Source organism: Megascapheus bottae, chromosome 6, assembly GCF_031878675.1.
Source record: "Megascapheus bottae isolate mThoBot1 chromosome 6, mThoBot2.hap1, whole genome shotgun sequence".
In the NCBI taxonomy this organism is placed as follows: domain Eukaryota; kingdom Metazoa; phylum Chordata; class Mammalia; order Rodentia; family Geomyidae; genus Megascapheus; species Megascapheus bottae.
Window position 1 is genome coordinate 24292799 of NC_143514.1, and position 14659 is coordinate 24307457.

At 38.5% G+C, this 14659-nt stretch overlaps 2 protein-coding genes across 2 annotated transcripts in view; one reads left to right on the plus strand and one right to left on the minus strand.

Moving 5' to 3' along the window:
* The window catches only part of Odf2l (outer dense fiber of sperm tails 2 like), a 108127-nt gene that overhangs the window by 19199 nt on the left and 74269 nt on the right, over positions 1-14659 (plus strand). The gene's annotated exons all lie outside the window — the stretch shown is intronic.
* Positions 6045-14659, minus strand: part of Clca2 (chloride channel accessory 2) — a 28238-nt gene continuing 19623 nt past the window's right edge. Inside the window, exons 10-14 of the mRNA XM_090333966.1 lie at positions 13844-14068; positions 12027-12297; positions 8520-8690; positions 7560-7793; positions 6045-6487 (exon numbers count right to left, since the gene is read on the minus strand). Of these exons, the coding sequence (XP_090190092.1) occupies positions 6045-6487; positions 7560-7793; positions 8520-8690; positions 12027-12297; positions 13844-14068 (1344 nt within the window). The remainder of the gene's footprint in view (positions 6488-7559; positions 7794-8519; positions 8691-12026; positions 12298-13843; positions 14069-14659) is intronic.

Below are 14659 nucleotides of genomic sequence, written 5' to 3' on the forward strand. Positions count from 1 at the left end.
TGGGTCTCAAACCTATAAGCCATCCAGTGCACACCACACAAAACACCTCTGGAACATTTTCATTTTACCATTCTGTTTCAGTCAGCGCCGCTCTGTTTCAGGTGGCAGTAGATTCCTGCAAACATTGGCTGAGGGGTTCCTCGGGGACAGAGGAGAGATCCCAGTTCCTTCTTGGGGCTAAGAAGTCCAGTGTCAGCAGCCGCCCTTCTGCCATGGAGTGGGTCTCCCCACCCCATGGTTCCGCATCCGTCAAGGCCTGAGTCTGGTTTCTTGTTGGGGCCTCCAACTGATGTATACTGGCCACCCAAGTAGGACTTGAACCCACGGTGGGACTCAAACCCATGGCCCTAAAGTCACCAGCACTGTCTACAGGGCTAGCAATCATTTATTAGCCTCGCAGCGACTGCTTCCCACTATCAGGATAGTAGAGAACAGCCCTGAGTGTCAGTGCGGTTAAAACTATATGCAGCAGGTTACCAGGCAGCTTCTGCTTAAGCAAGCAAGCAGTTACAGAAGCCAGATTTTACAGTTAGCCATGCAACTTTGTGTAACAGGAACATATTTTTCTCAGAGTGTCCTGACCTTGCTTATCTTAGTGCGCTAGAAGGCTAGCTACCATGGAATACTATCTTTCCCAAATCATCTCATTCAGACTTCAGGTCCTTCTAGGCCTTGCAGTTTTAACCCATGATTCTCTGTGGGAGCAATGTATGTGACTGGCATACATTGAATGAAATCTGTTACAATTATAAAAAGAAGAGAGGGAAGTAAGCATGAGAGGGATGAACATGATCAACGTGCATGTATAGAAATATAGTGAATTCTCTCTCTCTTTTTTTACAAGCAATGTATGCTAATAAAAACAAAATGAAATATCCTTTCAGTCCAATGCAATGTAGTTTGCAGATAGGAGCAAGCACAGATTTTGCCTTGTCTGTCCCTTTTTCTTTTACATTGGCTCATAAAAATTAGAAACTGCAAATGTAAATCTTAAGAAATTTGAAGACTGAAATAGAGTAAAAGTACTAAACTATAAAGTGATTGTTCAGACAACCCAGTATATGCTTTGATATAAAAGGTGAAAGCACACACACACACACACATATACATATACCAAATAAATACTAGGTTCCAAAATATTTGACTCTGAGCTCTTTGCAGCTTGCTTAGAGCCGAAGGCAAAGCTGATGGCTTCTGTGAGACTTAGACCCTGCACATGGAAAGTGAGGTGAAGGGGGAAAGTAAGTCAGGAAAAGCAGAGGGGAAACTTAATGGGCTGCTGCTTTATAATGAGGAGATCCCATAGTCCAGCTGAAGCATTCCTGCCTTGTGCCAGAATGTCTCCCATAAGTCTCGATGAAGAGACCAGGCCTGGAGAAACCACAGCACAAACTAAGAGAAAGTGTTTGGCTGCTCATCTCATGGGTGATCAACTTCCTTGCTGTTGCATGGGAAGAAGTCTCTGTTTTCTGTGCTGTGTGAGGAGCCAGAGATTCCAAAAGGTACCAGTTGGTCTCAGGCAGTGTACCACTTAATGATTAAGGTGGAACCACTGAATGAGGCTTTGCTGAACAGATGGTAACAGGAAGATGGATGGACATTCAATAACTGCAATAAGATAAGCTGCTCTGAATCACCCTGTTTTATTTACCTTATATCTAGCTCCAGTACTACAGTACTATGTAATGAAGGAACCCTCATTATATAGCACCCTAGTACCCTATATAATGTGTGTGTGTGTGTGTGTGTGTGTGTGATATGATTTTGTGCTGTCTTTTTTCCTGAGAGGATGTTCAAATCCAATTATTCACAGAATCTCCTTCAAGTGGTTAACTAATACCAATTTCCTTAAATACTTAAGTCATGAGAGTTACTGGAATAAATGGCAATGTGTGCTGCTACAGTTGGTCCCAAAGCCATTATAGGTATTTATTTTTTTCTATCCTTCATCATCAATTGCTTAGCATTTTGGTTGCTTTTTGTTGTTTGGTCCTTGGGTGGGGCCTTTAGTTGCTCTTTGTTGTATTGAAGCTGCATCACTTGCTGACGACAGGGGGCGCTGTGTGACAAACACAGTCACCGCATATTTGCTTAACCTTCAGGCTGCCTTGGGCCTGACTGCTCACTCACTCGGTGAGGCATCCTGGATGACACAGTTTCTACATCTGCTAACCTCTGGATCTTCTCAGCTTCCTGAAGAGAGGGCCTAGTCTGGCATGGCAGCTGCTATACAGACATCAGTGGTTTTCTCTGGTGCCAGAGTCTGGCCTGCCAAATGTTCAGGAAATACCATGACACTTGAGATCTGACTTTCTGGTTACCTGGGCAGCCCGAAATTTGGCTACCTGCCAAATCACACAAATGAAAGGTGTAGGGAGTTAATACAAGGGAGGACCTTTCACCAATGACAAAATATTTACAACCTCCTAGAAGTGTCTCTGTGTTCCTTCTGAGTCAAAGTCTCCTCCCCAAGATAATAATGAATGTTCTGGCCTGTATTACTATATAGATTAAATTTTGTTTGTTTTTGAACTTCATTTGAACATGAATTTACTTACAAACTTTTATGTCTGTCTACTGTGACCTCATATTTTCTATATAAAATTCAACTATGTTGCATGTGACAATAATATATTCTATTTCCAGTATATTCCATTGTGAAAATACACTACAGCTTGTGACCATCTGCTGTTGATAAGAATTTGGATTACTTCCAGTTCAGGGCTATTGTAAATAGACTTGGAACAGATATAAGCATCATTTCAGTTGGGTGTACTTAAGAGTAGATTACTTGGTCATCAGGTGTATATGCCAAACCTTTAGTCAGTATCTTGAGACATATATATATTGCCAGTCGTGGGCTTGAGCTCAGGGCCTGAGCACTGTCCTTGGACTTTCTCAAGGTTAGAGCTCTACCACTTGAGCCTCAGCACCATTTCTGGCTTTTTTCTCTGTATGTGGTACCGAGGAATTGAACCCAAGTCTTCGTGCATGCTAGGCAAGCACTCTACCACTAGGCCAAACTCCCGGCCCCCTCTTGAGATATTTTTGACTAGATTTTAATTGTGCTTCCTCATGTCCTTATAGAATTTAATTAGTGCTAAATCAATTTAGAGTGTATAACTTCTTCCACCCTGTCCTGCTTCTAGCAATAATCCTATCAAGTAAGTTTAGCCATAACTCCTGTGTGTGTGTGTGTGTGTGTGTGTGTGTGTGTGTTTCTGCAAGTGCACTTGCACATGCTGTGGGACTAAAGATTGAACTCAGGGCTTCATACATTTGCTAGGCTTCTTTTCATTCACAGCTGTAGCCACACCATACCTCCAGTTGTAGCTTTCACTGATTAATTGGAAAATTGTTTGCCCTGGCTGGCTTTGAAAATCCATCCTTAGATCTCACCCTCTTAAGTTATGATTACAGGTGTGAGCCACTGGTGCCAGCTATCCCTCCCCTTTGATGCTTCCTCTTAATATGTTTCTATGTCCTGAGCCTCCAGCCCATTCCTTGTTGTATAACCCTACTTATTCTCATTGAAGTGGAAAGTACAGTCTCCCTTGTTTTCCCTTTCCTACCATGACACTTCACTGAAGTGGCTCCCCATACAATCTTTAACAAATATTTGGATGGTCCACCTTTCAAAGTAGTTGTACCCATTGTTCTATATTTTTGCCAGTCCACAGTACTTTCAATCTTTCATCTCAGTGCAGTTGAGTTGCTCTGTAGTTTTAAAATTGAAATTTTCTGATGATTAATATTCTTTTTTCCATATATTTTTATTGTAATTAATAGAAGGGTTACATTATATTCACCAGATAGAAGGTGCATTACTTCACAAACATTGATACCCTTTTGAGAAAGGGTTTTGGCCTCCATTTCCTACCCCCAACCCCCGCCCCTCATCTTGTTTTCCTCCCTTCCCTATCCTATTTCAAATAATCAAATAAGCATAAATAGAATATATCAGATAACAAGGTAAAATACTGTAACAATATGAGATAACCAAGGGACAGCAAAAGAGATGAGAGATAACATAGTACATTAAGGACAACAATCACTCATTATATGGCTTTTGTTTCTATATCCTGGAGGTCCTTTCATTTAGCATCATCCTATATGTTCTTAAGTATCTAGGTTTTGTTCTATTGTAAATCTCTGCTAGTAGAGCCCAAGGTTTCTACTGATTATGACGAATGAGGGAAACCATTGAGCCTAAGTTCCTTTGAGTCTGGCTTACTTCACTTAATGATTTTTTCTAAGTCTTTCCATTTCTTACAAATGGGGTGATGTCGTTCTTTCTGACAGCAGCATAGAATTGCATTGTGTATAAATACAACATCTTGTTGATCCACTCATCAACTGAGGGGCCTGATGATTAATATTCTTAAGCACCACATCTTTCTTGTTCTGCAAAGTACCTGATCAAAGTTTTATGTCTAATTTTTAATTGTTGTCTTTTTATTGATTTATTTGAAAGCAATTGACATTCATGAGGGATTTATTAAAATATAATGATAAATGCATTTTGATGTTATAACAGTTACACATGCAAAACAGTAATTGCAACATGCTACATGTTCAACAATAAAAACATAGAATGACATTTTTTTTGTACTTGGGATCTAACCCAGGACAATGCACTAACTAGGTAAGTCCTTTGCCACTGAGCTACATCCCAGACCAGAATGGCATATTTTTTTTTTGGCCAGTCCTGGCCTTAAGCTCAGAGCCTGGACACTGTCCTTGGATTTTTCTCACAGCTAGACCTCTACCACTTGAACCTAAGCACCACTTCTGGCTTTTTTTCTACGTATGTGGTACCAAGGAATTGAACCTGGGTCTTTGTGCATGCTAGGCAAGCACTCTACCGCTAGGACAAATTCCCAGCCCCCAGAATGGCATTTTTTTTTTGCCAGTCCTGGGTTTGAGATCAGGACCTGAGCACTGTCCTTGAACTTTCTCAAGGTTAGAGCTCTACCACTTGAGCTTCAGCACCACTTCCGGCTTTTTTTCTATGTTTGTGGTACCGAGGAATTGAATCTAGGTCTTTGTGCATGCTAGGCAAGCACTCTACCACTAGGCCAAACTCCTGGCCCCTGGAATGGCACTTTAACACACATGTACACACACAAAGGAATTGAATAAACAATATGGTGTATGTCTGTATTTAAAAAACTCAGTATAATATCTTTCATTTCTTAAAGTCTTATGAAAACTATAAACATTTTCATTCAGTTATTCCCAATACAATGACTTAGGAAGCTACTTTATTTTGCCAGTCCTGGGGCTTGAACTCAGGGCTTGAGCACTGTCCTTGGGCTTCTCAAGGCTAGAGCCCCACCACTTGAGCCACTGTACCACTTCTGGCTTTTTTTGTACATATGGTATCAAGGAATAGAACCCAGGTCTTTGTGCAAGCTATGGAAGCACTCTATCACAAGGCCAAACTCCTGGCCCCTGAAGCTACTTTTACAACTAATAAGTTTGATAGATATTTGTTACCAAATCAGTATGAAAGGCAAGGATAATAACTGCATTTTGATGTTACCTCTTAATAATGAAAAAAAAAAGACTCTTTGAGCATTGATGGTAGTATTTGATCTATAGTATATTTAACCAAGTGGTGAAAGAGAGAGACCTTTACAATAAAGGGACTTCGTACACCTAACACAACTTGACTGTCAGTCGTAAACAAGCAACCTGCTCTGCACAGATAAGGACAGTTATACTGCACAATTTGGATCTAATCCCCTTTTCTGTACTTGGAGCTATTTTTATACTTCAATGAAACATGCTTTTTCTTTATATTTCTTTATACTCAGATTCAACTTTGCTCTTGTCCTTGCCTTTAAAGATATTACCTTGAAGAATAATTCCATTATTTTTTCCAAAACTGAAAGCTAAGGGCTTTATTATCTCCCCAAGAGAATGTTAGAAAAAAATCTTCAGCTTATTTGCTGTGCAAAATCTAAACTAAACAAAATTAGAATGCATTTACATACAGTTTGGTGTTATATCTCAGAAAGAAAGTGCTATTCTATATTTGTTCATAGTAACCTTATTCCATTCCCTTCCTTATCTGCTTTCCTCTTTTTTTCTAAAATACAGTGTATTACAACTATAATAAGGCAAACAATTCCTATCAAACTTACTGCTGTTAAAACTCCTTTCAATATAAGATAATTTCTGCTAAGTTCAGGAACAGAATTTTGAGGAATAAACAGAGATACCTGGGCGATATTAGACACAGCAGACCTCAGGGAGTTCTGATCTATTGCTATAATGGCAATATAAATTCTGTGGTTGTCTTGGGTTTCCCCATCAGCTTGATGCTCAAGTTCATCGGTAAAAAGTTTAGGCAAAAATGTAAATGTCTGTCTGGTGCCAGCTGGCTGAGTGTTTAGTTTTGATGTATTCACTAAAATGGCACTGGTAAAGTCATTTTGAATACTGTGTAGACTTCTACTTATTCTTATTTCATAGCTTGTAGCTGAAAGTAAAAACAGAAAAGAAAAGGTTAAGTCACCTCGAATAACAGTTTCAGTTTATTAGAAATGATGAATCAGAGTAGAAACAAAGTGTCAACGTATTTAGGTATAAACATAACAAGAAAAATAAGTGCTGGACTCCCCAGTGCTCACATTAAAACCTGAGCAAGACACCCTACGTTTTTTGAAAGCAATATATAACATAGTAAAGATGTCATCTTCCTTTAAACCGTTAAGTGATTATATTTCCAATGTCTCTAGTTCTTGCTGTACCTCATGAAGCTTATGGTAAAGTTTATATGAAAAACAACTAACAAAATGGTCACATAATATCTAAAGAGTAGTATCTAAAGAAAGTATCACCCTACCAGCTATAACAAAACTGTAATTCCTCAACAAATAAAATTCCAAGGTTCTAGTTTATGATTAAACAAGAGTAAGTCAAATTATATTTAGATCTATTACCATATATTAATCCAATAAAGATGGAATTTAAGTTAGTTGGAAGAAATTTTTAAAAATTCAATAAAGGATAGTTTAATGGTAAAAGTATGGAAAAGGTTGATGTAGGTAGAAGCCTGGAAGCTAGCAAAAGCCTTAGTAAGGATAGTAGACAAAGGTTACATGTAATATCCTTAAAAATGGCAATAAGAGGGGCTAGGAGTTTGTGTGGTGGTAGAGTGCTTGCCTAGCATGCACATAGACCCAGGTTTGATTCCTCGATACCACATACATACAAAAATTCTCCTATATAGGTTTCCTGCCATAGCTGAGATTTCAGAAATATGCCATTGCACTCATCCTTTTATTTTGAGATAGAGAGGAGGAGGGGGAATCTCATGAACTCTTTGCTGAGCTGGTCTTCAATCTCATCTTTCTAATCCCAGTCTTTCAAGAAGCTAAGGTTATGGGTCTGAGCCATTTGCATCAAATAACTTAATGGTTTCTGTGACAACCTTTGCACCTTTTTTCATCTCTACATCCCAAAGACTTTTGCATCCAATGAACTCCTTCCTGACAGCTATTAGACGTGCTGGCTTGTGCAAAAATTAATAATGAAGCTAGTAAACCCACCTTTGCCCTGATCAAAGTCTTCTCCAGGGGCTGTCCATGACAGGACCACTTCCTCTTCTACTTCTGCAGCTTCCAGGTCAGTAATTCTGCATGGTGGAAACATGTCAGGATGGGGACCAGCTGGAACACCCCACACGGAAAAGGAGCCCCCAGAGCTGATGCGGCTAAAAGCCTGCTTTTGATCCTCCTTACTTTGGTGCACCAATTTTCGTTGCATGTTCATTTGAATATTACCTGGGACACACAGAGAAAAGCTAAAATTATAAACTACAAGTTTCTCACATAGCTTGTTCTTGAAAGAGTACTAAGATATTTTCTAAACCTTGCTATTACATTATTTTAGAATAACAGAGCTTATTTACCCATTCCATTGATTGAGGCAATATGCTATACCAGTATTTGCTTTGGGAGAAGTGCCTCTGCCATCTCAGTTTAGAGTGAGTTAGCATACACCAGAGGTGTATGAACCACCCAATCATCCAGATGGATGGGAGAAGATGGTGGTTTCAAAGGGGAAGCAGCAGTGAAGTAAGAAAGGACAGTTCATAGTGCACCTAGCCAACAAAATCAGCAAAAATTGTTGATAGATTTCACAGCAGTGAAAGGGGTGGTGGTGGGGAGCCTAAACTACCTATAACCCTTCTACCCCTGCCCTGATTTCTAACCTGAGCAATTTCTGAGGAACAGGCTAAATAGAAAGTTACCACCAATTAAGTTGTAAGAGTAGTGAAAAATAGCAAGTAGTACAAGGCCTTAAGTTCAAACCTCAGCATCACTAAAACGTTCCCAAATATATTAATGTGATATATTCCGTCTCTCTCTCTCTCTTTCTCTTTCTGTTTGTCTCTTGGCCTTGATCTCTTTCTCCTCCCTTCTTATTATGTAAGCACATATACACACTCATTAAAGATCTATACATGAAACGATATCCCTTAGATTAGCAGTGATAATGATCCTTACCATTTTCAATGTAACCTGGTATATACATAGCACGGCTTCCTGGGGCAAAGTAGGCTAACTTGCTTATGCTGGGAGAGTGATTGACGTGTATTTTCAAGCTGTATCTACCATTTACAGCAAAGGAAAAAAAATACCGTGAATAAATTCCATCGTTTTTAATAACATCAGCACCTGAATATGTGGATAGACAAAAATTCAATGTCATCACTTGTTATAACAGCTGTTGGCAAACATTTCATGTAATTATAAACAAGATTCACCTCTTCCCCTCTTCTTTCCATTTGAGAGTAAGTTATATGGTCATAGATACTTTTGATATTATCAGATAGTTTAAAATCTGATGGCTCCATAATCCTGTGATTCATTATCACTAAAGAAGTTGTTTTTGAAGGGAGAATTACTTTCTTCCTTCGATGTTAATTAAACATTTAAAAATAATCTTTAGCCTGGTACCAGTGGTTCACACTTATAATCCTAGCTACTCAAGAGGCTGAGATCTAAGGATCATGGTTTGAAGCCAGCCTGGGAAGAGTCCCTGTGAGACTCTTATCTCCAATGAACTATTCAAAACCATGGCTCAAAGTAGTCGAGTGCTAGCCTTGAACAAAACAGCTCAGTGACAGCACCCAGGCCCAGAGACCAACAACAACAAAGAAATTATTTAAAGCTCTTAATCACTGAACTGATTTACTTTTCTATGAAATCAAACACACCTCAAGCTTATTTAATAGATGTATACTTTTTGTGTGTGTGGAGGGGGGGTCATGTGGCTTGAACTTGGCCCTGCCCCGGGTTGGCACTATCCCTGAGCTCTTCAGCTCAAGGCTACCACCTACCCTTGAGCCAAGCCCCACCTCCTGTTTTCTAGAGGTTAACTGGAGATAAGAGTCTCAGGTCCTTTTGTGCCTGGGCTGGCTTTGAACCTTGATCCTCAGATCTCAGCCTCCCAAGTAGCTAGGATTACAGGTGTGAGCTACTGTGCCCAGCTTAGATGCATACCTTTTGAAGTGAAAGATGTGTCTAAGAAATACATATGAACACATACACTTTTTTTGCTGCTATTTCAATGGCTTAAGAATAATCGACAGTCATTTGACTAAAAATCATCGATGAAAACAAACAAACAGACATAAACAAAGGAAAAACTTGGCTAATTAGTTAACTAGTATGGGCTCTGTTCCAGATTCAAAGGAGCTTGCTGATGTTTAGTCTGGCAGTTTTGTTCAATGTGCATAGTTTTGAATGCTAGACCTGTACTAAATGACCTTTTTTCTTACTAATTTTCAAGTCTCTCAATTCCAAATCAAGTCTATGGCTGAAGGGCAGAAGGAATTATACTTGAGGGGAGCAGTAGGAAATCTTTGTCTGTGGACCAAGCCAACTTAGTCCATGTACAGGTTACACTGACCATTCATGTGTAAAGATCCCACATCCAGCCCTATATTCCATATGCTATCGTCACTAAAGTGTTGATAAAATAAACAAAATATATTGTCAATAAAGTGTCTTCTTCCACTGCAGAGACAATCACATGAGAAAAGTAGGCATCTGTTTAAATAAATACTAAACATATCATCCATATAGAATTAGAAAACAATTTCTTTCAAAAGAAATCACATCTTGACATTTGGCTTAATGATGAAAAACAAATGTGTTGAAAAATTGGCAAAGGAAAAAGGCTCCATATTTCAATCAGTATTGTCACTTAATCACTAAAGGAGAGAGATGGGAAAGACCATTGACTTGGGAGTAAGAAAACTTGTATTCAAATTCTTAGTTTTGGGCTTAAGGTTTCTCAGGCCCAGTCTTATTATCTACAAAGTGAAGATAAATTATCTCATGGAGTTCTTATTGAGAGTGTGCATAAAAAAGTACACTATAAATTATAAAACACCCTGTGTACAAATTTTATTATTGCTAATTAATTTAAGCTACTAGCACACAAATCTTGCTTACATTTTAGAAAGTATTAATTATAAACACATATGTCAAATATTAGAGAAAAACTAAATTTACACTTTGGTGTCTAAGCAATTGTTTTCACTGTTTCTTTCACTAGTAGATGTCAAAGAAATAAAATGATTCTGGGGGAAATACAGAAGCTTATTAAGCTCAATCAGGTGATGTTTTCCAAAGACAGCAAGGTCTGTTCTCCAAGATAGCCTACAGGGCTAGGGTAAAGATGAAATTTTCTGCAAAGTGCAGAGCCATGCACAAATGAGCAGAGCCTGAGATGATGTTTGGCTCTATTCCAGTAGGCCAAAGGAAGAGATTTCTCTGCTATCCTGCTGAAGTAAAATTGAACAAAAATCCTCGGAATGAGCTTTTGTTCATAAAGTAAGACACCATTACTTGGCAAGCTCTTAATGGGCTGCCCAACTTAAGAATCTTGAAAAAAATAAACTTTGAAATAACAAAGGGCGAAGTTTGTAACTTTATCTGTAGATAAAACTCATAGGGCAGCCACCATAGCCTTTAAGGTCTATTATTCTGAGAATTTAGTTGGTAAAGCAAGCAGAGAAGAGAAAGAAGGAAGACGGAAGAACAAAAGACTTCCATTTATGTCCTCAAAATGTTGGTAGGAAACAGTCTGAGTGCTGTGGGTTTGCTGGTCTAATGCTGTGCTTGCTGAATGTGCCTACAATTACAGACCCCCAAAGCAAGGTTTTGTCAGTGGTGGAGAACCTCCATGTGGATTCTACTAGACACCCAAATAAAGAACGTTGTTTGTGCCAGTGATGGACCATGTCCTCTCATGAATCCAGATTCCTGGCCAAAGAGCAGTCTCTAGTCATCTTTTGGGTCCTGAATTCAGTTTCTAGGTTTATTTTCACAGCTGAGTCCAAGGAGAAAATAAGAATTCCCTGTCACAACATCCTCCTGCTAGAGTTTTCTTTTGCTATTTTAGTTTTCCAGTCTGGTTATTTCAGTGAATAAGGCCATGTAATCTTAGAAGAATACAGACATGTCTTAAGGATGTAATATGCTGTTCCTGTGTGACCACATCAAGTGGGAGTGGCCAGTGCCACTGGCCACGTGGAAGCTAAGGCAGAGCATCAAGCACCAAATATCATTCTTCCCCCTACCCCTAGAGACACTCCGACTCATAGGACTCCTCACCAATTAAGCCTGTAGCTACTCAGTATGTCAGTACTTCGGAAATCATTTGAGAGTCAGATAAGATTTAATAAGAAAAATAATTGAACTGAAGACATTTTAGAGGTACACTTTATATCACTACAACCTGGCCACAGCACAACTCTTTTTTTTTTTTTGCCAGTCCTGGGCTTGAGCTCAGGGCCTGAGCACTGTCCTTGGACTTTCTCAAGGCTAGAGCTCTATCACTTGAGCCTCAGCACCACTTCTGGCTTTTTTCTATGTATGGGGTACCAAGGAATTGAACCTGGGTATTCGTGCATGCTAGGCAAGCACTCTACCACTAGGCCAAACTCCCAGCCCCAACACAACTCTTAAGGACAGGTAAAACACCACGGCATTCCTTGTTACCTGCTCCATCATCGAAAAGTTGCAGTGTGACAGGATCTCCAGTCTCTGATTTGATTGTTGCGGTGACAGTAGAGTTAAGAATGGGGTAAGACCCCTTTCTCACATTTGCATAAATCATCACGGGATGGGGAAAATAGGTGCTGTCTTTTGCTACGAAAGCTTCCACAGTGGCTGGAGGCACAGTGAAACTTGAGGCTCTGGAGGCTACTGTCACTTTCAGGGCTTGAGGAGAATGGTAGGTATTGTTCAGGGTATAAATCCAGATCCCTGGCTGCAAAACAAAGGCTTTTAGTTTGTAAAGTGTGAACAAAAACACCAACACTTAATTTCAAAGCACATGTCTAAACCCTTAGGGTCCTTTTTCCTGTTGATCTTGTATTTTTAATACAATAAGAATAGTAGGGAAAGTGACATTGATTAAAGGAAGATCACAAGCTCCTTTGTTAGGAAATGATAGGGAATTATACCCTGGGTTTATTTTGGAAGTGGGGGAGGTTTCTTGAGTCATATGTTTAGAATATCATGGTAACTCTGTCTAGCTTCAAAGTACTTTGCAAGCATTAATCTGGACTCCTTTACCATAAAGGAAGTTAAGTAAATTTTTAAATTTTATAACTGAGAAAATCATTTCAGATTAAAATATCTGACTGGCACTCTGAGCTAATGTATCTGCATAGAATATCATACCCACTTTCTGGCAACTTTGTCCTCACATTTCCATTAATATGTTGTCACTTTCAGAAAAGCTGCTTTTTTTTGTCCTAATAGTACCCAGTGCTTACTCCTATCAGGCATCTTATTGTAAATTATCTACAATATAGGAGGTAAACAAGATACAAAAAAAATCTTTACTCATATTACAAATTTGATATATAGTTTTTCCTATACAGAGGAAAACATCTATATGGATTATGTAAAGAAAGATGTACATTGGAACAAAGTTATTTTTGCTACTACTGTGTACACTAATTTCCAGTTGGTGAAGTGAGAAGTTTTCAGTTATTATTTAATTCTGTAATTTAAAATATATTTTTAAGTAGTTGCACAAAGGGGTTTCAATTCAACATGTCAGTTTAGGAGTATAATGCATCTTAATCAATATGATACCTTTCATAATTCTCCCCTTCCCAGCTATGAACCCCACCTATGCCTTCTAGTTACCTCGTTCCATCTTCACATATGTACATTGATGATGGTGATGATGATGATGATGATGATGATGATGATGATGATGGTGATGATGAAGATTTGGTTGGTCATGGGATTTGAACTCAGGGCCTGGGCACCGGCCCTGAGCTGTTTTGCTCAAGCCTAGTGCTCTAACACTTGGAGCCACAATGTTAATTTCCTGTACATTGATTCACCCACCTTTTCTCTCTTTCTCTCCACTCATCAGCCTGCTGCCTCCCTCCTCAACCTCATTCCTCAGCCCTGACAATGCATATGATCCAGTTTCCTGGGATTCATTTTATTAAACTAATTAATTGTTCAAAGGAATGATGCTACTGGACTCCTCTCTTATGTATATCATACTTCAGTTAATATGTTTGTGTATAAATACATATTGCCCTATATGTAGTTTCATATATGTTTATAATTTAGATCTAATTTCCACCTTAGAGAAATATGTGCCATTTGTCTCTTTGAACAGTATTTAAAATTTTGAACATACTTCACTTGCTTCTCTTAAATTTTAGCAATCACAAAATGTCTTAAATTATTTGATATGCCAAAATAAATGCAAGCATTCAATCATATAATTCTGTTGAAACTTATATTCTTATCACAATATCATTATGAACAAACTCTATACCTACCTTAGCAGTTCCTGAAATCCGAATGCTAGCTGTTTGAAAGGCTAAATTTGTGATAAAATCACTTGTGTAATATTTTCTTCCATTGGGATCAGAGAGTACAATTTCAGGTGGACCACTGGTCTGCCAAGTGACTAAAAATGCAGTGTCATTGCCCACACTAGCATCTACAGTCACACTGTTTTTCAGCTGTTGGTAGGGCTCAACAATTTCACCCCGATTTTCAAGCTGTTGAAGAAAGCATAGATGTTGAAGTTTCTACTGTATACATAATAATTGCTTTTCTTTTTTCTTATGACAAAAATGAACTGGTAACATAAAAATCATTTATTTCAGCCTTCTCCATGCAGTATGGTTCCTGAAAGCTTATTCTATATGCCCTTTCTTAGGCTGTGAGGTGGGTTTTGCTATACCTAGTTTGTTCAAGAGTTTTAACTATAAAAGGATGTGTAATTCAGTTGATGTGTTATGAATTTTGTTGATTTTCATGTTGCGCCTTTGTCCATTTCTGACAACAGCAATCTTGGTTAAGTGTAAGTGCCTAGGAATTTGTTAGTCTAGCTAAGGGCTATACTTGTTTATTCATTTTGGAGAACTAGCTCTTTGCTTCATTGACCTTTTCTATTTTCTCTTTGTTTTGTTCTGATACTTATTACTTCTTTTCTTCTAGTTTTGAGCTTGATTTGGTCTTGTTTCCTAGTTCTTTGGTATAAATTGATATCCATCTTAATTTGACATAGGTTTATTGCTATAAAGTTCTTCTTAGTACTGCTTTTACTATACCTTATAGGGTTTGGTATTTTGTGTTTGTATTCTCAT